Raw genomic sequence first — 23,664 nt, 5'->3', positions numbered from 1 at the left:
TTAGATTGATTGATACCTCTTCAGAGTGGCTTTCTATAACAACTTTGTCTACAGTTATTCCCCCCCCTTACCTAGCAGTCTTATTTTCTTTGTCATGTGTCAATATATGACTTTATTTATGTGTTTGTTTTCTATCTTCCCCCACTAGAATATATGCTCCCTGAGTGCAAGAAAGGGCCTTGTTTGCTTTGTTCTTCAACCTTCAGAGCATTACCTGGCATATCTAGGAGGTCAAAGAGTCCTGTTGACTAAGTGAAGAAATAAATTTCTCATTAAATATACTTAGAAGAGAGGATTTTTTTGTTGTTCCAACTTATTTTCTCCCTTTGTAAGATATAAAATGTGGAACACTCAGTATACTTTTGTAGTTAGTCTATCAAGTAAAAAAAAAAATAAGACCACCAAACACACTCAAAGTGTATTCTTTTCTCCCTTATTTTAAAGGAGATAGTAGAAACAATGGTGCTTTAAAGTTGAGAAGAAAATTACTTTGATTGCAGATTGGAATTTTTTAATGTATTGTGATGCCTTATTCAGTTGTTAGAGATGACTTTAAAATACGTAAAATTAAGCATGCTAATCTAAGACCGTCTGTCCACATTCATAGGATGTAATCCCTGTTCATTACTACCTAATACCTCCACCAACAAAGACTAAGAATGGCAGCAAAGATAAAGAAAAAGATTTAGAAAAAGAGAAAGATTTCAAAGAAGAATTTACTGAAGCATTACGAGATCTTAAAATTCAATGGATGACAAAGTAAGTTTTTAATGGATTTGTAATCCTCTAAGAGTTTACTTCCATTTTCCCATTTACAATAATATTGTATGTATAATCACTGGCTATATTCAAAAACCTTATCTGTAGGTGGTAAGATTACAGGTGCTTTTAAATTTTCTTGTAACTATATTTTTTAATTTCCTTTTGTGATAAGAATTTTACAAGTTTTATGTTAATAACTTATTCCGATTTACTGTTAGAAGATGATTTGGGGGGGAGGTATAAAGAAAAAATAAAAATCACTTTGTCTACTCTCCAAAGATAATCATTGTGCTATTATTATTTATCTCCGTAGTTATAAATGTAGCAGTGTAAATGATACTGATATTGTCTCCTAGTTTTCCAATTACTGTTTGATTATGAGTATTTTCTATGTCATCTAAACAGTCCTTTAAAATACCATTTTTAATAACTATATAGTAAATAGTCCTGCGGATGAAATATAACCTATTTAAGTACTCCATTTCATACATACACTTACAGTTTTTCTTTGTAATACTGTGATGGGTATTTTTGTACATGAGGTTTAGTTTTAAATTTCCATCAGATAGCATCATTAAAGTATCATTATTGAATCAAATTAATTTTAAAAAATCATCTTATGTTTTGCCAAATTGCTTTCTAGAATGGATATAACAATAAATACTCCTTTGAGCAGTGTACAGTGAGGCCTGTGTTATTCCTTGTACCTTTGCTAACCATTTGCTAACCATGAGCCATTTAATTAAAAATAAAGCCTTGCTTGCCCTGGCTAGTGTGGCTAGGTGGATTGAGTGCAGGCCTACAAACGAGAGCATCACCTGTCCGATTCTCAGTTAGGGCACATGCTTGGGTTGCAGTCCATGTCCTCAGTGGAGGGTGCACAAGAGCCAGCCACACACTGATATTTCACTTCCCCTCTTTTAAACAAACTGAAAAAAATAAATAAATAAAGCCTTCCTACTATAGGGTGCAAAAAGTAAAAAGGCCATTATTGCATTTCTTTAGTTGTTAAATTCAAGATTTTTGTTTTTATTTTATCATGTTTTGTTGTTTATGCTATTACAGTTATCGCAGCTTTTCTCCCTTCACCACCCTCCACCCAGCTGGCCCACAACCCCACTTCTGTAGTCAGTTCCCACACCAGTGTCCATTTCCATGAGTTCTTCATACATGCTCTTTTAGAATTCTTTCACCTTCTTTTAAGCAGTCCCCAGTTCCCTTCTCCCTTCTTACCACTGTCGGTCTGTTTCACGAATTTGTGCCTCTGGTTCCCTTCCTCTTTAGTTTATTTTGTTCATTAGATTTCTCTAATAAGTGAGAGCATATGGTGTTTGTCTTTCACTGACTGACTTATTTCACTTAGCATAATTATCTCTAGTTCCATCCATGCTGTCACAAAAGGTAGGAATTCCTCTCTCTCTCTCTCTCTCTCTCTCTCTCTCTCTCTCTCTCTTCCTCTTTGCAGTGTAGTATTCCATTGTGTAAATGTACCAGTTTTTTAATCCACTCATCTATTGATGGTCACTTAGGCTGTTTCCAGCTCTTGGCTATTGTAATAGTGCTGCTATGAAGACAGAGGTGCATAAATTTTTTTTAATTGATCTTTTGGGATTCTTAGGGTATATTCCCAGCAGTAGAATTGCTGGGTCAAAAGGTAGTTCCATTTTTAGTTTTTTTGGTTTTTTTTTTTGAGAAAATTCCATACTGTTTTCCACAGTGGCTATACCAGTCTGCATTCCCACCAACAGTGCACCAGGGTTACCTTTTCTGTACATCCTCACCAGCACTTGTTGTTTATTGATTTATTAATGATAGTCATTTTGTTGGATATGAAGTGATATATCATCAGGGTTTTATTTTGCATTTCTCTGATGGCTAGGGATGTTGAACATTTTTTCAACATTGTCTGTTGTCTGTGGTCCTCCTCGGAAAGGTGTCTATTAAGTCCTTTACCCATTTTTTAAAAATATATTTTATTGATTATACCATTACAGTTGTTCTATTCCCCCCCTTCATTCCCCTCCACCCGAACCCTCCCTCCCCCACCATTCTCCCCCCTTAGTTTATAACCACGTGTCTCAAGTTCTTTAGATTCTATATTTCCCCCACTATTCTCGCCCTCCCCCCTATCTATTTTCTACCTACCATCTATGCTATTTTCTGTGCCTTCTCCCCCCTTCTCCTCCTCCCACCCCCCTGTTTCTAACCCTCCATGTGTTCTTCATTTCTATGGTTCCACTCCTGATCTAGCTGTCCTCTTGGTTTGCTTTTGTTTTAGGTGTGGTTGTTAATAACTGTGTGTTTGCTGTCCTTTCACTGTTCATATTTTTCATCTTCTTTTTCTTATATAAGTCCCTTTAGCATTTCATATAATAAGGGCTTGGTGATGATGAACTCCTTGAACTTGACCTTATCTGAGAAGCACTTTATCTGTCCTTCCATTCTAAATGAAAGTTTTGCTGGATAAAGCAATCTTGGCTGTAGGTCTTTGGATTTCATGACTTGGAATACTTCTTTCCAGCCCCTTCTTGCCTGTAAGGTCTCTTTTGAGAAATCCGCTGACAGTCTGATGGGTACTCCTTTGTAGGTGACTGTCCCCTTATCCATTGATGCTTCTAGGATTCTCTCCTTCATTTTGGTCTTGGCTAATGTAATTATGATGTGCCTTGGTGTGTTCCTTCTTGGGTCCAACTTCTTTGGCACTCTCTGAGCTTCCTGGAAGTCTATTTCCTTTGCCAGACTGGGGAAGTTCTCCTTTATTATTTGTTCAAATAAGTGTCCCACTCATGGCTGTTTCTTTCCCCCTTCTGGTACCCCTATAATTCGGATGTTGGAACGTTTAAAGATGTCCTGGAGGTTCCTAAGCCTCTCCTCATTTTTTTGAATTCTCATTTCTTCATTCCTTTCTGGTCGGAATGTTTTGTTCTTCTTTGTTCTTCCTTCTGGTCCATTCCATTGATTTGAGTTTTGTTCTTCCTTCTGGTCCATTCCATTGATTTGAGTCCCAGTTACCTTTCCATCACTATTGGTTTCCTGTGCATCTCCCTTCATTTCAGTTAGTTTAGCCTTCATATATTCCTCTAATTTGTGACTTTGTTCCTCTAATTTGTGACTATAATCTACCAGTTCTGTGAGCATCCTGATAAATAGTGTCCTGAATTGTGCTTCTGAGAGGCTGGCAATTTCTTGGTCACTTAGTTATTGGCTCTGGGACTTTGAGTTCTTCTCACGCCATCTTTCAGGTTGTTCGTGCCTGTTCCATAGCAGGATCAGAGCCCTAAAGTGTTCACTAGAACAGGGCAACTAAGTCGCTGGGTTGTGATGCTGTGTGTGGGGGCGGGGTCAAAGAGGGACTATGGCGTCCTGTCCGCCGCCTGCTGCCATGGCCCTCACCAGTGCCTCAGTTGCTGCCCTCACCAGGCCCACACGTTTCGTCCCACTGCACGCGAGTGTGCCACCGCCATCCGCCCTCACCCCCTATGGCCTGCGTGGTCTGTCTCACTGCGCGAATGTGCGCCCGCGGTCTGCCCCGCACCCCAACTGGTTCCCGTCTGCCTGCGCACCTGGGTCGGGGGCCCTGTCCTGCCCGACCCTGCTCGCTGCTGGCTCCGCCCCTCTTACCGTCCCCGTTGAACGGTTAGATGTAGTTGGACTTCTGTATAATTCAATTTTCTGTCCTTTGGTTGTGTCTTTGTTTCTCCAAACCTTTGTTATATTCAAACTTGGTTGTGGGAGAAGGCACAGTGTTTCCACCTATGCCTCCATCTTGGCGGAAGTCCTTTACCCATTTTTTAACTTAATTTTTTTGTCTTCCTGGTGTTGAGCTCTTTATATATTTTGGGGATTAAACTGTTGTCCAACGTATCATTGGCAAATGTTCTCCCATACAGTTGGTTCTCTTCATTTTGATGATGTTTTCTTTAGCTGTGCAGTGTTTTTTAACTTAATGTAAATGCTTTTATTTTTCCTTTATTTCCCTTACCCTAGGAAATATATAGGCAAAAAATATTACCTGAAATTTTACTGCCTGTACTTTCTGCTAGGACTTTAACGGTGTTATGACTTATATTTTAAGTCTTTTATCCATTTTAGTATAAGCTGATTGTCTAGTCTCTTTTTTTGGCATGTACCAGTCTAATTTCCCAACAGCATATATGAAGAGACTATTTTTACTCCATCGTATGCTCATGCCACCTTTCTAAAATTTTAAATGACCATAGAGACATGGGTTTATTTTCAGGTTCTATTCTGTTGATATGTGTGTCTACTTATGCCGTACCAGACTGTTTTGATTATAATGGCCTTGTAGTGTACTTCCAGCATTGTGATCCTTCCAACTTTGTTCTTCTTTCTCAGGATTGCTGAGACTATACAGGGTCTTTTTTGGTCCATATAACTTTTTGGAGTATTTGTTCTAGATCTGTGAAATATGCCATTCATATTTTAATAGGAATTGCATTTAATCAATAGATTGCTTTGGGAAGTATGGGCCTTTTAACAGTGTTAATTCTTATACATGAACATGATGTATACTTCCATTTATTTGTATCTTTCTGAATTTCTTTCTTTGACGTCCTGTAGTTTTCTGAGTATAGGTCTTTTATAATCCCTTGGTTAAATTTGTTCCTAGGTACTTCATTTTTCTTGTTGCATTAGTAAATGGGATTTTTTCTTGATTTCTCTAATAGTTCATTGCTAGTGTACAAAAATTCCATTGATTTCTGAATATTGACTTTGTATCCTGCTACTTTGCAAAGTTCACTTATTAAGTCAAGTAGTTTTTTGGTGGAGCCTCTAGGGCTTCTAATACACTATCATGTTGTCTGTGAACAATGACAATTTTACTTTTTCCTTTCTAATATGGATGCCTTTTATTTCTTTTTCTTGTCTGATTGCTGTGGGTAGAACTTTCAGTACTACGTTGAATAAGAGTGGTTAAAGCAGACACCCTTGTCTTATTCCTGATCTTATGGGGGAAAATTCTAGTTTTTCTCATTGAGTATGATGTTGGCAGTGGGTTTGTCATATACTGCCTTTGTTATATTGAGGTATGCTCCCTCTGTTCCCACTTTGCTGAGAGTTTTTATCATAAACAGGTGCTGGATTTCTATCAAAGGCTTTTTCTGCATCTGTTGTTATGATCATGTGATTTTTGTCTTACATTTTCAGTATTGTACTGTCCTTGCATCCCTGGAATAAATTGCACTTGATCATGATATAAGATCTTTTTAATGTATTGCTGGTTCGGTTTGCTAATATTTTTTGAGGATTTTTGCATCTATGTTCATCTGTGATATTGACCTGTAATTTTCTTTCTTCCTTTTGTCTTTACTTGAGTTTGGAATTAGGAGAGTACTGGCCTCATAAAAAGAATTGGGGAGTCTTCACTCTTCTGAATTTCACCGAATAGTTTGAGAAGTATAGGAGTTACCTCTTCTTTGAATGTTTGGTAAAATTCCACTGTGAAGCTATCTGATCCAGAGTTTTTATGCATCAGGAGTTTTTTGATTACTACTTCAATTTCAGTAGGTGTTACTGGTCTAGTCAGGTTTTCTGCTTCTTTCTGATTCAGTTTTGGAAGATTGTATGTTTCCAGAAATTTGTCCATTTCACCCAAGTTGTCCAATTTCTTGGCATATAGTTGTTAATAGTAATTTCTTACAATCCTCTGTATTTCTGTGGTCTCAGTTGTTACTTCTCATCTTTCATTTCTCATTTATTTGGATTCTGTCTTTTTTCCTGATGAGTTTGTTAATGGTTTATCAATTTTTTTGTCATTTCAAAGAACCAGCTTGTGGATTCATTGATCATTTGAATTGTTTTTTTAATCTATATGTCAATTAATTCTGCTCTGATCTTGATTATTTCTTTCCTTCTTCTCACTATGGGTTTTGTTTATTGTTGTTTCTCTAGTTCTTTCAGGTACAGGATGAGGTTATTTATTTGGGATTTTTCTGTCTTCTTTATTTAGTCCTGTAATGTTATGAACTTCCCTTTCAGGACTATTTTTGCTGTGTCCCATGGGTTTGGGGTTGTTGTGTGTTCATTTTTCATTTGTTTCCCTATACATTTTGATTTCTTCCTTGATCTCATTGCTAACCCATTCATTATTTAATAACATGTTGTTCAGCTTCCATGTATTTAAATGTTTTTGAGGTTTTTTCCTTGGCATTTGTTTCTAGTTTCAAGACGTTGTGATCTGAGCACATGCATGATATGATTTCATTTTTCTTGGATTTGCTAAGGCATATTTTATGTCCTGTCATGTGGTCTGTCATTGAAAGTGACCCATATGCATTCGAGAAGTATGTGTATTTGCTTCCTTGGGGTAATATGTTCTATAAATATCAATTAAGTCCATTGGATGTAGAGTGTCATTTAATGCCACAATATCCTTTTTGATTTTTTTATGTTTGGAAGATCTATCCATTGTTGACACTGGGGAGTTAAAATGCCCTGCAAGATTTTGTTGCTGTCAGTCTCTTAAAATCCTCAAATATTTTCTTTATATATTTACATGTTCCTATATTGGGTACATATATATTTATAAGGGTTATAGCCTTTTGTTGGAATACTTCCTTAAGTATTGTATAGTAACCTTCTTTGTCTCTGGTTATGGCTTTTGCTTTGAAATTTGTTGTGTCTGACACAAGTATTGCTACCCTAGCTTTTCTTTTTTAATGTCCACTTGCATGGAATATTTTTTCTATACTTCACTTTAGCCTATGTAAGTCTTTTGTTCGGAGGTGGGTCTGTTGTAGGCAGCATATATGCAGTTTTATTATCATTCAGCTATTCTGTGTCTTTTGATGGGAGGATTTACATCATTTACATTTAAGGTTATTAATCATAGGTACTTATTCATTGACATTTTTTTCTCCTGTACATTTGTACCTGTCTCTCTCTATTTCTTTTTCTTCTCTAAGCCATCCCTTTAGTATCTCTTACCATGCTGATTTGGTGGAGGTGTACTCTTTTAACCCTTTTTTTCTCCCTAGCAGCTCTTTATTTCGCCTTCCATTTTAAAAGATAACCTTGCTAGATAGAGTAATCTTGGTTGCAGGTAGATGCTTTACATTACTTGGTCTATTTCATGCCTTTCCCTTCTGGCTTATAGTGTTTTTGTTAAGAAATTGGCTGATAGCTTTATCAGTGCTCCCCTTGTATGTTACTTCTTTTTTCTCCCTTGCTACCTTTAATATTCCCTCTTTGTCTTTAAATTTTGCCATTTTAATTGTGATGCATCTTGGAGTAGGCCTCTTTGGGTTCATCTTGATTGGCCTCCCTGCTTCCTGAACTTGGAACAACCTTTTTTCCAACAAGTCATGGAAGTTTTCTGTCATTATGATTTCAGACAGATTTTCTCTCCCTTTCTTCTCCTTCTGGTATCTCTATGATATGAATATTGTTACATTTCATGTTGTCCTGCAGCTCCATTAAACTATCCTCATTTTTTTTCTTTTTTCATTTTGTTGCTCTGACTAGGTGTTCTTTTCTAGTGATTCAATCGTCTGTTTCACCTCACTGGTTCAATCATCTGCTTCATCTAGCTTGCTTTTAATTCCTTCTAGTGTACTGTATTCTTTATTTCCACCTGGTTCTTAGTTTCTATGTCCTTTTTCATGTATTGTGCCCACTAAGTTCCTTGTAGCTCCCACGAAGTTCCTTGTGGTTCTAAGTTCCTTGAGCATCCATACAACCATTACTTTGAACTCTATTATGTGGTAATAGAAATTGCCTCAATTTCATTTAGCTCTTTTTCTCAGGTTTCCTCCTTTCCTTTTGATTTGGGGTTGTTTTTTGTCTCCCCATTTTAGATGACTCTGTTTCTACATATTAGATTGATCTGCTTTGACTCCCTGTCTTCATGGGTGGCCTTCCATGGTAGGAGTACTGTGGGACTCGGTGGTGAAGTCTCCTTGATCTTCTGAGCTGGGTGCTTTAGGGATGCCCTTTATTCAGTTTATGTGCTGTCCTGTTGTATTTGGGTTTTTACTGTTGACTCATTTGTTGGTGTGTTCTCCCCTCCAGCTGGCTAACTGAGAGTCTCCGCCCCCACCATGTCCTGTATGATGTTGTACAGGTACTAACAGAACAAAACTACATGGAAAGCAAAATGCACACCAGCAAAAATATTCCCTAATCACTATAGCAATATCAATGACAATGACAAATGACCAAAGATTAATAAAGGTAGAAAGAGAAGAAGAAATTTATTTACAAGAAAGGAAAAAAGAGCATGAAATGACTATAGGAAAGAAACACGATTTTGAGAGGATAGAGTGAGGAAAAATAAGAGTAAGGAATAGAAACAAGGCAAAGAAAAGGAAAAAATAAAATTTAAAATGCAAATAAGAGAGAAGGAAGAAGGCAAAATGGAATAAGAAAAGGAAGAGTAAAATATGGGACTTGAATTTTAAAAGCGGAAAATAAGAACAAAATTGAAGAAAGAGGAAAAATGTTTCAAAAGCAACGCAAAAGAAAAAATAACACAAATAATGAAAAAGATCAAGGTGGAATCCATCTCAGCAAAGTTTAGTGCTTCCCTGCTGGCTTTTCCTTTTGGATATGCCTCTGGTGTTCTGGAGCTTGTATAAGCCAATGTTGGGTGTTTGTCCCATCTAGCTCTAGGCAGCCTGTTTGAAGCTATTAGCAATCCACAGTCTGTAGGTTTCTCCTTCAGGTTTGGCTGCATCTGAGGCAGTCCTTGCTGTTCTGCACTGCTGGCTTTTTATCAGCACAAGGCCCATTGGTATATCAACTAATGCTAAAAGCACCACAGATAACTACCTCCACCTGCCTCTTGCTATTAGTGTAACTGCTGATCCTTCTGGTTCTGAGAGGGCTTCTGATAGAATTGAGAGGATGGGACTCCTGGAATCTCTTTTTGGAAGTACAGACTTCAGGGAAGATAGTGGGTGAATTCACACATATGAGTGGGTCCCGGATTACTTTCCTGAACTCAACAGGGCAACGCCTCTGGTAGGATAGTAGGTGGGGCCTCCAGAGACCAGCATTTGGGTGTGATGGGGTTCCCAAGTTTTCTTGTGAAGGCTAAGTAAGCATCAGTCTCATTCCCAGGAAAGTGTATGGAATGGCTGTGCCCTAAAGCCAGTCTCGAACACCTCTGAATATGCCTGTGCTGCTGTCTACTGGAGATAAGATGCAGATTGGGAGAAGGTCAGAAAGATGCTGTGTGGGGCAAGCAGGATTTCAGTGGGTTGGCAGGTGGGATTCTAGAGTTTGGGGCTAGGAGGCTTTCAGAGGCTGGAGAGGGGGGGTGGTTTTCCCACAGGGTAGGGTCATTGTTTTTCCCCTGGGAGGGGCTTGCTCTGGTATGGTATTATATCCCAGCCTCAGGAGCTTAGCAGCCATTCCCTCATGCCTCTGCCCCAACACACCCACTCCTCTCTTTCCTCCCACAACTGCAGATCATGCTGTCCCCTCCTTCACCTGAGCCAAAGGTCAGTGGCCAGGAACACAAAACCTTTGTGTTAGCCCCTTATAACAAAAGAAAAGGGGGGAAAGGTGGCTTTGTCTTCAGCGGGCTTCATCCTTCTCTGGTGGACAAAATTAAAAATCCTTTCTGTGTGGGCAGATGATCCCAACACTGGCACTCTGTGCTTACGAGCCCAGTCTGATGTTTGAGCCTCACTCCTTTCTGGGGGAAGATCCCTCACCCATGCAGCCTCCTGGACCACCACCCAGGAAATTGGTACCTGTAAAAGCAGTGCCAGCCCTTTTCGAGTCCCTGCCCTTTCTGCTGGCCATAAGGTGGTTTCCACCCATCCTTTGGTTAAGTATCTGCTCCTCAGATAGTCCTCAGTTATTCATTTCAGGTGAATATTCCCTTCTTTATTTTTATTCTAAGTGTGGTTCTGGTAGGCTGTGCAAGATAAACTCTTCTACTCTGCCACCATCTTGCCGCTCTCTCTCATTTTGAGCTTTCGAATGTTGTTATTTCATTCTTTGTATAGCTTCTGGCAGTTGAACTGTGTTCTTTGCCCATTTTACTATTGGTACATCAGATTTTTCTCTTAATATAAAAGATGTTAATGTTCTGTGGTACTTGTCACAGAATTTTCTCCCAGTTTATTCTTGACTTCAGCTTACTTATTACATAGAAACTTATTTTATGTAGTCAAATTGATTGCTTTTTCCATTTGTGTTAATATGATACTTACTTTACCACTGATTTTCTGTTGGAATTCTCATAGTTTAATATGTGTGCACTCCTGCAGTCAGGAGGTCTTACAGAGAGAGCAGACATCATATTTTGAAAATAATTTCCATTATAGTGTCAGTTTGTATTCAGACTGACTTTGCCACTTAAAATTACTAGGTTGTTTCTCCACCAGGAGTTAAAGTCTTTAGGTCAGTATCTGGCTGATCATAGCATGTTATAAACAGTTGAAAATAGAGTGTAAATCATTCAAAAGTGAGATTACAGAGATTGACTTCTGTCATGACAGTGATGCAGAAACTGTATTCCAGGCTGGTTCCCCTCAGCTCCTAGTCAGAGGTCTTTCTTCCTAGGAGGAGTGGGATTTCACTTTTTCTCATCTAGCCCAGCTGCTGTTGGTGAAACTAAATTCCAGGCAAATGTGATCAAGGAGTGGGGGCTCTTTTCCTGTGCTCAGCTCCTACTTGTCTGCCTTAGTTATGCCACTGCTGAAGCCCCCCTGTTCACCCCTGCCCCAGCTCAGGAGGCAGTGGTTTCATGTCAGGCAAGGCAAGCCAAGAAGACTACAGGTTACTGCTTCCCATTTCACACAATCAGGAAGAACTTACCTAGGTTTATTCAGTTTTCCCATCTGAGAACATGGAATGTCTCATTTGTGGGGGTGCTCCACCCATAGAGCTCTCCTGGCCACTGTGGATGAAAATAAGTCTATGAAGGCATGATCTGCTTGGGGAAGAAAGGCTATCCAGTCTTTCAAAGGAGAAAGGCATTTAGCCTTTCTGTCAATGGGCTTTTATTGAGTTTAGCTTGCATAGGGATGCAAATTCTCCTTATCAAAGAAAGGAGGTATGGTTTACAGGTAACATTCTGGGATCACGAGGGTCCTTTTGAGTCAGGGTATGGTAAACAGGGTGACACCAATCAGCTGTAAAACCTTGGGAAACAAACTTATTTTGTGCTTGGACCCTTAACATTTAAATTGAGGACATTTGTAGCAAAGCAGGTTTTACAGGACTTTAGGCCTCCTTTCTTAGGCCTTATCGACCCCTGTTGGGATCTGCCCGTTTGGGCGTAGGGCTGCACCCGTCTTCGGTATTATTTCAGATGTGAATCAGGTAGGGAAAGCAAAGCAGCCAAGAGATTAGGAGACTTTTTACAGATAGAATAAGGACTTAGGCTATGAAAAAGCTGAGGGATGAGGGTTTTTTATCCCTTCTCCACAATCCCCTAAGTCCTTCCTTGATGGCCCCTTCATGATTGTGTCTGTCTTAGGTTGTTCCTTCCTTGAGGAATCTTACTCATCATTAACTGTCCAGCCATCCTCCAGGGACCAAGCAGGGTGAAGTAAAGAAGGCAGAGGCTGTGCCCCTGCTGGAAGGATAAGTTTTGTCTCCTTGGCTTATGGTCCCAAGGTCCCCTAGCCATGGGGCCTTTTTGCTTGTCGACAGGGTTACAGCTCCTGAAACCAGGCAGGACAGTTCCCAACATTAATTTATTCAAGACTAGATTTTTTTCACAAAAATTTAAATTTTTCTTCTGTATCTTGGACATTTCTAGGTCTTTATTTTTTCTTGCCATTTATGATTGTTTTTCCTCTATGGGAAAGCTATCGATGCTTATTTTATCTTTCATCCTATTGAACTCTTACTTGATACAATTTTCATTTTTTATTTTATTAGTTTTCTATGTAAGCATATTTATGCTACCTGCAAATAATGATAATTCTTGTCATTAGGTATACTTATATTTCAAATTGAAGCCTTACATTATTGACTGGAACTTTAAATAATGTTAAATACTAGGAAAGATGGAAATTTTCTTTCTAAAAGAAATAATTGTTTTCTCTTTCTTATATACATAGGCTGGATTCTAGTGACATTTATAATGAATTGAAAGAAACTTATCCTAATTATCTTCCCTTATACGTTGCACGACTTCATCAGTTGGATGCTGAAAAGGTTGGTTGTGATCATTTTCAATATGAATATCTTACTTTGTAATATTAGATAAAGTTATATTTTGAATTAAAAGACAAAGTTATATTTGTTCCATTGAGCTATTTTTATTTATGCTAATTAAGGAACCTGGTCATTACTATAAGTTTAATATTCTTGCCCTTTGTTCACTGGGAGAAGTAGTAAAGATGACCTAAGGATTGTTTTGCTGATGTTGAGCTACAGAGAGCAAGGAGCAGAGAAGGTAGAGGTCATGGACTGCTGCAAATCTAAACGCCTTTGGGAAAAGAAGAACCCCTACTTCGCATTAACTTTGTTAAAGATTATTACTTTTGAGAATTAGCTATAGTTCTAGACTTTAGTAGCATGAACCAGCTCTCATTAGTAATCATGGTAGTAGGAAGGTGCTATCCATAATCAATTAAAAATTATCAAGGGTTTAGAGCAAACTAGAAAATGTTGAAAGGAAACCTACCGCTAAAAGATTTGAACAAGTCAGAAGCAAATTGCTAAGAATACCACAAATATCATGAAAATCACAGACTTTGTTATTTATATTTTTGTTTACTCTCATCCTTGTATTTTTAATAATAACTAGAATTTGTTTCATCAGCTCATGCTTATCTTATGTTTTCATGTGGCTTGTGGCATGGTACTGAAGTAACATAGCCAATCTCTAAAATCTTTTTTAAAGATACCTGGAACAGGAGTTGCCTTTGTAGAAAACACTTCACATTTTCATGAAATCTATCTTTTGCTTACTCTCACCATTTATTTAACAGTGGGGAATATAAATTAGCTATTTTCCTGTCTAAGCTCAGCTTTTGTAGAAATGCTGACAGTGATTAAGGTCATGGAAGGAGATAGCGCAGGGCCACCTGAGCTAGTATCCCTCACAGTGAGACAGTGTGACAGTAGAAATGAAAATGCTTCATTGTACTCATTGATACACCCATTTTCTTTATTTCCTTCTTTCCTCTCCAGGAACGAATGAAAAGACTCAATGAAATTGTTGAAGCTGCAAATGCTGTTATTTCTCACATAGATCAAACGGCCCTAGCAGTTTATATTGCAATGAAGACTGACCCCAGACCCGATGCAGCTACGATAAAAAAGTACCTGACCAGTAAATAATCTTTCTTGCATCTCATTTCTTAGTTACTTTTTTAAAAGTAGGGATTGATATTATTGAGAATATTTTTCCTGGTATTTGTTATATCCTCATAATTAGAGTTATCAATATTTAGATGCTCCTTCCTTAGATACTTTGTAATAATTTTCTTGAATCATGTTAAGATGGTAGAGAAAGAAAACCATCTTAACATGATTTCTTTACCATCAGATGCTATCCTGGTGGAAAGATTAGAGTAGCTGTGGTCAACCAATCCAGCTACTTGGGGATTTATATGAACTGGCTTTGTGGAGAGGGCAAACACATAACACCCTATAAAATTAATTTTCAAATGTTTATTGGGCAGTAGCATGAAAAAAACCATATTTATTTTGTAATGCCTAGTAAATGATGAAAATTAAAATTAGAGTAAATCCATTATCTAGCAACTTCTGTTTTTATGGAACAGTACTACTTGGGGAGAAGGGGAGGAGAGAGTTTATAGTTTTGCCTTTATGCACCCTAACGTGATAGATGAAACAGAGAAGCTGAGCTGGGTGTATTAGTGAGGGGTATGATTCCCTCCATATGAGAGTGGGTTTCCAAATGTTGGTCCAATAGTCCAACAACTCTTTCACTTTTACCCTTCCATGAACTCTTATGATCACTTCATAGTGATTCTCCCAATATCAGTTTTTTCTCTCTCACTTTGGTTTATTTTCAGGTTAGGGGATCATTGACTTATAAGGGTAGATAACTTTAATCTCTCATAGTAATCATGGTAGTAGGATTGTGCCTACTAGTAGGAATGTGCATGGTAGTAGGAATCAGTTTATTATAACTAATAAACTGAAACTGTTCAGGCTTCCTTAATAGTACCATAATTTCCCTTAAAGATTCCATCAGCTTCCATCAGAAATTTCTTTTCTGCCCTGGCTGGTGTAGCTCAGTGGATTGAGCGCCGGCCTGAGAACCAGTGGATCGCAGTTCGATTCCCAGTCAGGGCACATGCCTGGGTTGCAGGCCAGTTCCTGGCAGGGAACACACAATACATTGTGTGTCCCCAGCGGAGGCAACCATACACTCATATTTCTCTCCCTCTCTCCTTCCCTTCCTCTCTAAAGATAAATAAATAAGTAAATAAACAAATAAATAAATAAACAAACATAAATAAAAACAAAAAAAATAGAAAACCTTTAAAAAAATAAATATTGTATTAAAAAAAGAAATTTCTTTTCTTTATCAAATACATTCTAAACCACTAGAACTCTTAGCATTACATTGTTTATACTGATATTATGGGATCTTATGAATCTCACAAGTAGTATTTTTCAAGTGGAATAAAATTTATGCAAAGTTGGTTGTTGGCCATCATCTGTACCCTTTCACACTTTCCAAAAGAACAGTCTCAAAATACTGCCATTTTTGTCAGTGTTATTGTCAATAACAATAGTAGGGAAGAGTATAGCCACTATTTATGAAGTGCCAGTAAGGTATAAGGGATTACTGGGACATATGAAATATAATGTCTTAAATTTAATCCTCTAAACAACATGCAAAGTAGGGACATATTTATCCCATTTTTATAGAAGAAACTGATGCTCTGAGAGATTAAATGCCTTGCTTATAGGGACAGTACTAGGTAGTGGCAAAGCCAGTATTCATCTGAAGATCTGTCTCCCCAGCCTGTGCCCTTTCATTTCTTGATAAGCAAATCCTTATATTCCTGTGCTAATCTTGAAACAATTATAGTGTCTCATTCTTTTCTCATATTCATAATCTTCACAAGCATCTGACATGAGTTGAATAAAATGGCTCAAACAAGCAAGCATTCTAGAGATAAACAGTGCCCCCTAGATTATAGGTTATTATATTTCATTCAACAGTGACTTGTCTATTTCGTGCCAGGCATTATTCTGGCATTTGGAATACATTAGAAGAAAACAGACATACCTGCCCTGAAGCAAGGCAGTTTACAGTAGTGATTAAGAGCACAGCTTCCAGAAACAGACTAAGTAGCTTAGAATCCTGAATCTGCCACTTTCTGACTGTAGGATCTTGAACAAATTGCTTAATCACTTTGTGCCTCAGTTTCCTCCTTTGCAAAATGTGGATAATTAATAGTATCTTACTCATAGAATTGTTTTGAGTACAAGTGAGTTAATATTTTAAAATGGTAAAACAGTTACTCCTGGTATGTTCACAGTGAGCATTATATTTGTTTGCCCTATACTCATGACTAGAAGAACCTCTGTACATCTGTACAGACACAAACAGGTAATAAATTCTTTTTATCAAAAATCCAAATACTTATAAAATACTGTTCTGATTAAGAGTTATATAGTTGACAGAAACTAGAACCCAGTAATTTTCAGCTCTATTGCTTATGGCATTCTGTTTCAACAGTGTCCAGCTGTCCTAACTCAGTTAATCTGTGTAAAAATAGTGTCTTGTTTGATGTTTATTAGAAATAAGGAATTTTATTTGATGTACAATATATATATATATATATATATATATATATATATATATATATAGTTGCGTAAGATCTCTGCAATTGTAAATATTAAGCAAAAGAATGCATGGATTTAATTTCAGATAAGGCTGTACTTTTAAAAAAATGTCACTGATCTGTGAAATTTCTTTTGACTTGGTGTACAGTGATATGGACAAACAAAAATCCACCCTGGTAGATGCTCTTTGTAGAAAAGGATGTGCCCTGGCTGACCATCTTCTTCAAGCACAGGATCAAGATGGGGCTGTTTCAAGTGATGCAGAAGGAAGAGAGGAGGAAGGAGAAAGTGCTTTGGATTCTCTAGCAGAAACTTTTTGGGAAACTACAAAATGGACTGATCTTTTTGACACTAAGGTAACCTTTTTGTTTCTTGGTTTTTAGACAGTTTTTTTAATGGTTACTTTACAGATTTCTCTTGTGCCCTGTTGCCTACTGTTTACTGTTTCCTAGTTTCTGGCCAGAAGAAGAAGAGAATAAATGTTATGAGGCTAAGTTTGGTCCTGAAGACATGTTAGTGATACCTTATATTTGTCATACCTGTTTTAAAACTATTTTTTACTGTTATTTTAATCTGTCTGTAAAGTGGCTATTTAGCCACACTAATTTAGAAAACAGTTTGAGGATGTATAGAGTAGACTTTTGGTTGTTAAGCCAGCTGGTTATGTATGAAGCTAAAATTAAGAACATCTTCTAGAAATTGTCTTCATACCTTCCCACATATATTTATGTGTCAATTTCTCAGGGGTGGAGAGAGGGGATATCCTGATTAGTTTAGATACTATTTTTCACAAAACTCTTTGACTTCTAAATAATTATAATCTTGATTTACAACTGGTCAGTTTTAAAACTCAGTTTGGAAAAAGTAACATTGATAAATGTTTGGATTCTGGTTTAAAAAAAAATTTTTTTAATCTTCACCTGAGGATATTTCCATTGATTTTAGAGAAAGAGAGAGGGGGAACCATCGATGTGAAAGAGAAACATCGATTGGTTGCTTCTCATCCTCACCCCAACCAGGGACTGAACTTGCAACCTTCTGGTACACATGACGACACTCCAACTAATTGAGCCACCTGGTCAGGGCTAAAAACATTTTTAAATCCTTTTAGCTCTCTACCATAACTCTTAAAGTAGAGATTATATAACTACAAGTTTTTGTCCATCTTTTTTGCTTCTAGAAATTAAAAAAAAAGTAAGTGAAATCACTGGAATTCTCCTCACCCAGCATAAACAATTGTTTTAATTGAGAGATGCTTGGTTTTAGGATGAACTGTGGTAATTTCTAGGAAAGAACTCTGGAAGTAAGGGGAAAATTCTTCCTGTGTGCTTCCCATTTTTCTACCACAATACAGTAGCATATATGTAGGGGAAACTCGGTTATATTCAGGAAGCTGCACCAGAGATGAAGAATTTGATATGAAATCAGACCACTGGAGTTTGAATCCTGCTTCTGCTACTTTTACCTATGTGATTTCATTCTGATGCCTCAGTTTTTCCTCTATTGAGTGAGGATAGTCAGTGACACTTCTTTTCATAACTTTTTATGAATGAATATTAACTATATGGACGAACCTCAACAATGTTTGCTGTTCTTACAAATAATTATTGCCTATTGAGTTTATAACAAACACTAGAAAAAGATTGCTGCTGAAAAAAGACCAATAAGATCCTGGTCCAATAGAAAGTTGATGAACATCATAATAAAATTGTTATAAACAATTCTGTTTTTCCATAATATTACTGTTAGTGACCTGTTTATATTTATAGCAACAATTGTTGAACACTATGCGTGGCTCTAGAACACCAATAAATGTGATGAGATTTCTTTCTTTGAGAATATTCTTTCTCCACATTCTAAAAGTGGAGGCCAAAAATATAAATAAATGGTTACAAGTATATTTGATAGACACAATAGTTAAAGGTACAGAACTTGTATAAAATGAAGTAGTGGAAGGTTTATGTAATTTGATATATATATATTTTTTTTTTTACTTCTATCCTCTTTTGTAATTTTGGTAATTTATAATGACTATAGTTTGTAATTCTACCATAATTTGCATTTTTGCTATCATTTAGGTTAGCCCTACTTTCTTTTTCATGAAGAGGTATTTTGGCATGGACTTCAACAGCTACTGATTTATTATAATAATTTTCTTCCCCAAGATAAATTATCATACATTATCTGTTCTGTGGAATAGCCACCTCTTTTGAAGACATAAATTGTTCTTTTAAATTTTTTTTTGAAATTTACTTAACATAAAATTTACTTTTAAAAATTATACTTGTGTAAAAGCTTTACCCCTTTCATTATTAAAGCTATATATGCCTTACAATGTAAATATTTTATAGATAAGCTTTATCTTATTCTACATTATAGGTTTTGACATTTGCTTACAAGCATGCATTAGTAAATAAAATGTATGGGAGAGGCCTTAAATTTGCAACTAAACTTGTGGAAGAAAAACCAACAAAAGAAAACTGGAAAAATTGCATTCAAGTAAGTGATGTTTAAATTGTCACCATTAAGGGTCAGTGCAATACTGTATAGTAACAAGATAGTTAAAAAGCCTCATGGTAGTGATATAATAGTACCGACTTTATTGTGACTTATTATTACACTGATTAATGTAATTTGAACTGTAAAATAAAATCATGAAGAAACACTCAGTAGCTATTTATATTTTGCACTCCTGTCAAGAAAACCTGTATGTTGTTTTCAACATAGGCACAATGCATTATGAATTTTGTACAGAAAGATTAAATTTTCCTTTATGAAGGAAACAAGTAATTCCTTTAAATGCATATTGGCCTAATTCTAAAATGGTTGAACTTTTAGAGTTTTCTATTTGATTTTATTCTTCATTTGAGATAATAGGCCATTATGTTATTTTTCCATATGTTGTATTATATGCAGAGAAATTCTGTGGTTATCCTTTTTGCAGAAGCTAATTGTCGAGTATAAAAACTAACTGAATTGCACAGAAATTATTTTAGCTTCACCTTGTCTTTGTACATGCATAGTTTATTTATGTTTAAAGGATACTAGGTGGTTGGGAAATGTTTGGCTCTGTCAAATGCAGCGAAGGGTCTGCTCTTTATATTTAAGGTATTTGGTTGTAAAACTGTCCATTAGGTTCCTGTGAAAATTTTTTATTAAACTATAGGTTATCTTTACTTTAGACCCTTTTTTGTACCTTCACCAGTCACTTTAAGTTATATGACATTTTAAATTAGTTCCTTCAGATCTTTGAATAGGTTAGGAAAACTCTAGAATTGTTAATAAGTCCAGTTTCATTGTGTAGGCTCTAGTCTGCAAACTCTTCTATTTGTAAAGCCAGTGAACCACCCAGGCATTCACCTCAGGGTTGTTTTGTAACTTGCCTTTCCACCACTCTTCCTCCCCTATTTTCCCACCAGCAATCAGAAATGATGGCTTTAGATACTTACTAGTGAATCTCCATCACATTTAAAATAAAATTCAGCCCTGGCTGAAGTGACCCAGTGGACTGAGTACCGGCCTGTGAATATAAGGGTCACTGGTTTAATTCCCAATCAGGGTACATGCCTGGATTGCAGGCCAGGTCCCCACTTGCGGGCATGCGAGAGGCAACTGATCCATGTTTCTCTCCCACTCTTTCTCACTCTCTTCCCCTCTCTCTAAAAGTAAATAAATAAAGACTTTAAAATTCAAATCATATCTAAACTCCTTAATGTGACCTATAAGGCCTATGTGATCTGGCTCCTACCTTTCTTTCAAGTCATATCTCAGAATATACTTCCTCCGTTCACTCTGCTTCTGCCACACTCACTAGCCTCCTTTCAGTTAGGCTTCACACAGCCATACCTTTGCCCACAGGAGGACCTAACTAAAGGTATTCCAGCTATGTGGAAAGCTCTTCCGTAGATTTACACAGAGTACATTTCTTTTTATTGTTCAGGTTTCAACTTAAATGTTACCTCCTGAGCAATCCCTTTCTTGACCGAATAATTTCCCAGTCACACTGTATTATATATTTATTTTTACTGTATACCTGATATATAACTTAATTATTTACTTATTTATTCATATATTAATTTGCTGCTTTATTGTTGGTTTTCCTGGATAGAACACAAATTTTCTAAAATGAGAAGTGAGTTCATTCAGTACTGTTTTCCCAGGGCCTAGAATACTGTTTGAATTAGAGTAGGCAAACAGAAACAAATGAATGAAGGGAAACTAGACTGGTCTGAAGGAAGGGAGCAAGTAAGTTAATTGGTAAGGAAAACAGAAAGGCTAGTAGGAAGAAGGGAAAGAAGGAAGGTTGGCAGGGATGCTAATATCACCAGGATAAACTGGCTGGTAGGAAAGGGCAGGTGGGCAGATTAATGGTAGGTTGGATGGAAGAAGAGTTGTACATGCTGCCTCGAAATATTTAATGCAGAATTTACCTTAAATGCTGAACTTGAAAATCTATTGTTTAATAATATATTACTCTGTTTTGTTACAGCTGATGAAGTTACTTGGATGGACCCATTGTGCATCTTTTACTGAAAACTGGCTCCCCATCATGTATCCTCCTGATTATTGTGTATTCTAAAGTGGGAACCAAGTCTTTACATTTTTAAAAAGAAAATTTTATAGTGAATGGATATAAAAACAAATTTGTGGCATTTTTAGTCTAATGCATGTTTTCATCCACTATCAAATACAGATTAAAATGATGTGTATTTATCAGAGACTTTGCTGGCTTGTGGCTTCATACATGTAAATCTATACTTCTGACATCATGGTGTTTTTCTAATGCCTCATACTGCTGGCAGTGGGCTGTGCCCTGACTGCTAGTACCAAGGACTTTCATTTGGGTTGCAGCTATTACATGCATGATAGGTTTTGAACAGTAACTTTTAACTGCAAACCTGTAAAATTCTATTTTTTATTTTATAAATTAACAGTTTTAACATGCTTGACTTTATTTTTTTTTTAGTTGAATAAACGCCTTAAAAAAGCTACAGGAAATGTAGCTAAATTATTTATTGGACAAAAAGTAATAGAACTTCACTTCCAGATTTTTTTTTGGCAAACATTTACATTCAATTAAGGGGTAAAATGAAAGGGGCACAAATAAATACATGGCAATTGCTGGAGCGTAACTGCTTCAATAAATCTTTGAAAATAATTTCAAGTGAATCATTTTTAACATTGTCTTGATGCACAGAGCATCACAATGAACTAATAATACATGTATAAGTGCCAGACTGATAAATCTTTATCAAGTATTGTAAAGATACACATGTTTATTAAAGTTGAAATAATGTAAACACGTGAATAAATGTGCAAAACCAAGATCACAGTTAATCATATACACTCTGATACCTTAAATTTTTATAAATAATAAAAATGAATATTGAAGCTTCTTAAAGTTGGTCTTAATTTTTCATAAGTAAAATATGGAATTACAACAAGAGTAATATTAAACCCATAGACAAAAAAATTCAACATGAGATAATTTATTTTATAGTGTTTCTTATAGGCTTACAATCATTTGAATGTTTCCAATTCTTATTGTGATGAACTTTTGTGTATGTTTAACTTATTTTTATCTTTCTGGCTATAATCCTTGCCTCTCTCATCCTTCATAAAATAAACAGACACACGTAGACAATATTAAAAGCCTCTACTGACTTATACCAAGTGTGTGTGTGGTGAAAGTGAGAGATAGTTTTAATGTTATTCCCTTAGAATTTACTACTATAGAAGACCTACCAGTAATCTGGTCTAGCTGTCATAACTACTTTTTGGTAATTGATTCCTTTATATGACTAAAACAATAGGGCCTTTATGAAAAAATATAAATGTGCATGCAAACATTTTGCATATAATTTTTAAACCATCTAGAGTCTGAAGTCCATCAGTGAATAGCTCCATAACTGTTTCCTCACAAGCATAGGTACTTTCACTGACATACATACAGATCTCCATGTACACAGGTTCAGTCTGATAAAGAAATCAAGAAGCTCAGGAAGGAGATTTTCCAAGGTCATACTGCTGAGTGACTGGTTGATAATTACAGTACAGGTTTTACAATACAAGTTTTGCCCTTTCTGGTAAGTACTACCTGCCTGCACGGAGCCTGTGGTTCAGCCAAAGAGCTCAGGTCCTTCTCGTGTCTTTTCTGAGGATATGTACAGCTCTACCATGTGCATGGCCTTCTAGATGCTCAGGAATATGTCAGATTTTAAAGCTCCTACATATTTCTCAGCCTTTCCTTCATGCTTCTTGGTGAACTCCAACTATTATCCACCATCTCAGATAGCCAAAAAGTTACACAATTTCCTGTAATTATCTGGACGACCACCGCTAGGGAAAAGGCTTCTGGTCCTAAGAGATCTGAGACCAGTCTAATAAAGATGGCCTTGGACTTGGGTGTGTCTTCTAGGGAACAACCATGTAAGTCAAATAATGACAGTTCTCTGGAAATAGAGGTTTGGAGAAGCTCCCAACCCTTTTTGACTCTCTCCATTGACTGCCAGGCTGCTGCTTTTCAAGAATACCATGGAAGGGGTACGGGGCAGTTTTAAAACATCACAAAATACACTCACTGCTCTTACTGAGATTCAGTCATTTTACTAGGTAGAAACTACCTCATATTGCTACATATCTTTGGTTAATTTCCTGAATTCTGAAAAAGTTGCTTCAGATAATTTTTGCCAGCTTCCCCATAGCTTTAATGGAGAGAATTTTATTTTCTGAGGTGATTCTGCACCGACAAAATGGTCCACCATTTCAGTGACATTACACTTTCCTTTGTAGCATAAGAATTTAATATCCAATTTTAAGATTAGAAACTTTATGATAATACATTTATGTTGAAATACTACCTTCTGAGTTATGTCAAAATATAATAAATTCTAGGATACTTCAAATATGAGTTATTTTTACACAAAACCACCATTGGTCCACAGCCCCCATATTTTGCACTTTATTCCTCAAGGGGTTTTGTTTGTTTGTTTTGCTATATTTTTTTTAATGTGGAAGTAAGAGTTTAAAACTATGGCGACTTTTGGATATGCTCTCCCAGAAAGGTATGGTCTTCCAGGTGCAATAAGTGAATGGGCCTTGCTGACAGGTTGGATCATTGGCAGCCTGACTATAGTGCAA

The 23,664-nt window shown here is 36.7% G+C and overlaps 1 protein-coding gene across 3 annotated transcripts in view; it reads left to right on the top strand.

The window, feature by feature from the left end:
- Positions 1 to 21,919, top strand: part of TPP2 (tripeptidyl peptidase 2) — a 90,420-nt gene extending 68,501 nt beyond the window's left edge. For 2 of the 3 annotated variants that reach the window (XM_037065786.1, XM_037065788.1), the window contains 6 exons: positions 608 to 759; positions 12,807 to 12,903; positions 13,885 to 14,015; positions 16,673 to 16,880; positions 18,904 to 19,023; positions 21,014 to 21,919. In XM_037065786.1, coding sequence (XP_036921681.1) covers positions 608 to 759; positions 12,807 to 12,903; positions 13,885 to 14,015; positions 16,673 to 16,880; positions 18,904 to 19,023; positions 21,014 to 21,103 — 798 coding nt within the window. In that variant the 3' untranslated portion in view covers positions 21,104 to 21,919. Of the gene's footprint in view, positions 1 to 607; positions 760 to 12,806; positions 12,904 to 13,884; positions 14,027 to 16,672; positions 16,881 to 18,903; positions 19,024 to 21,013 lie in introns of those variants that run through there. The other variant, XM_037065789.1, reaches the window with a different exon arrangement.
- The last annotated feature ends 1,745 nt before the right edge of the window (positions 21,920 to 23,664 follow it).

Source organism: Sturnira hondurensis, unplaced genomic scaffold (assembly GCF_014824575.4).
Source record: "Sturnira hondurensis isolate 20B ecotype Veracruz unplaced genomic scaffold, ASM1482457v3 Scaffold0016184, whole genome shotgun sequence".
Classification (NCBI taxonomy): domain Eukaryota; kingdom Metazoa; phylum Chordata; class Mammalia; order Chiroptera; family Phyllostomidae; genus Sturnira; species Sturnira hondurensis.
Note: the sequence above shows the minus strand (reverse complement) of the source record. Positions and strands in the feature narration are given on the sequence as shown.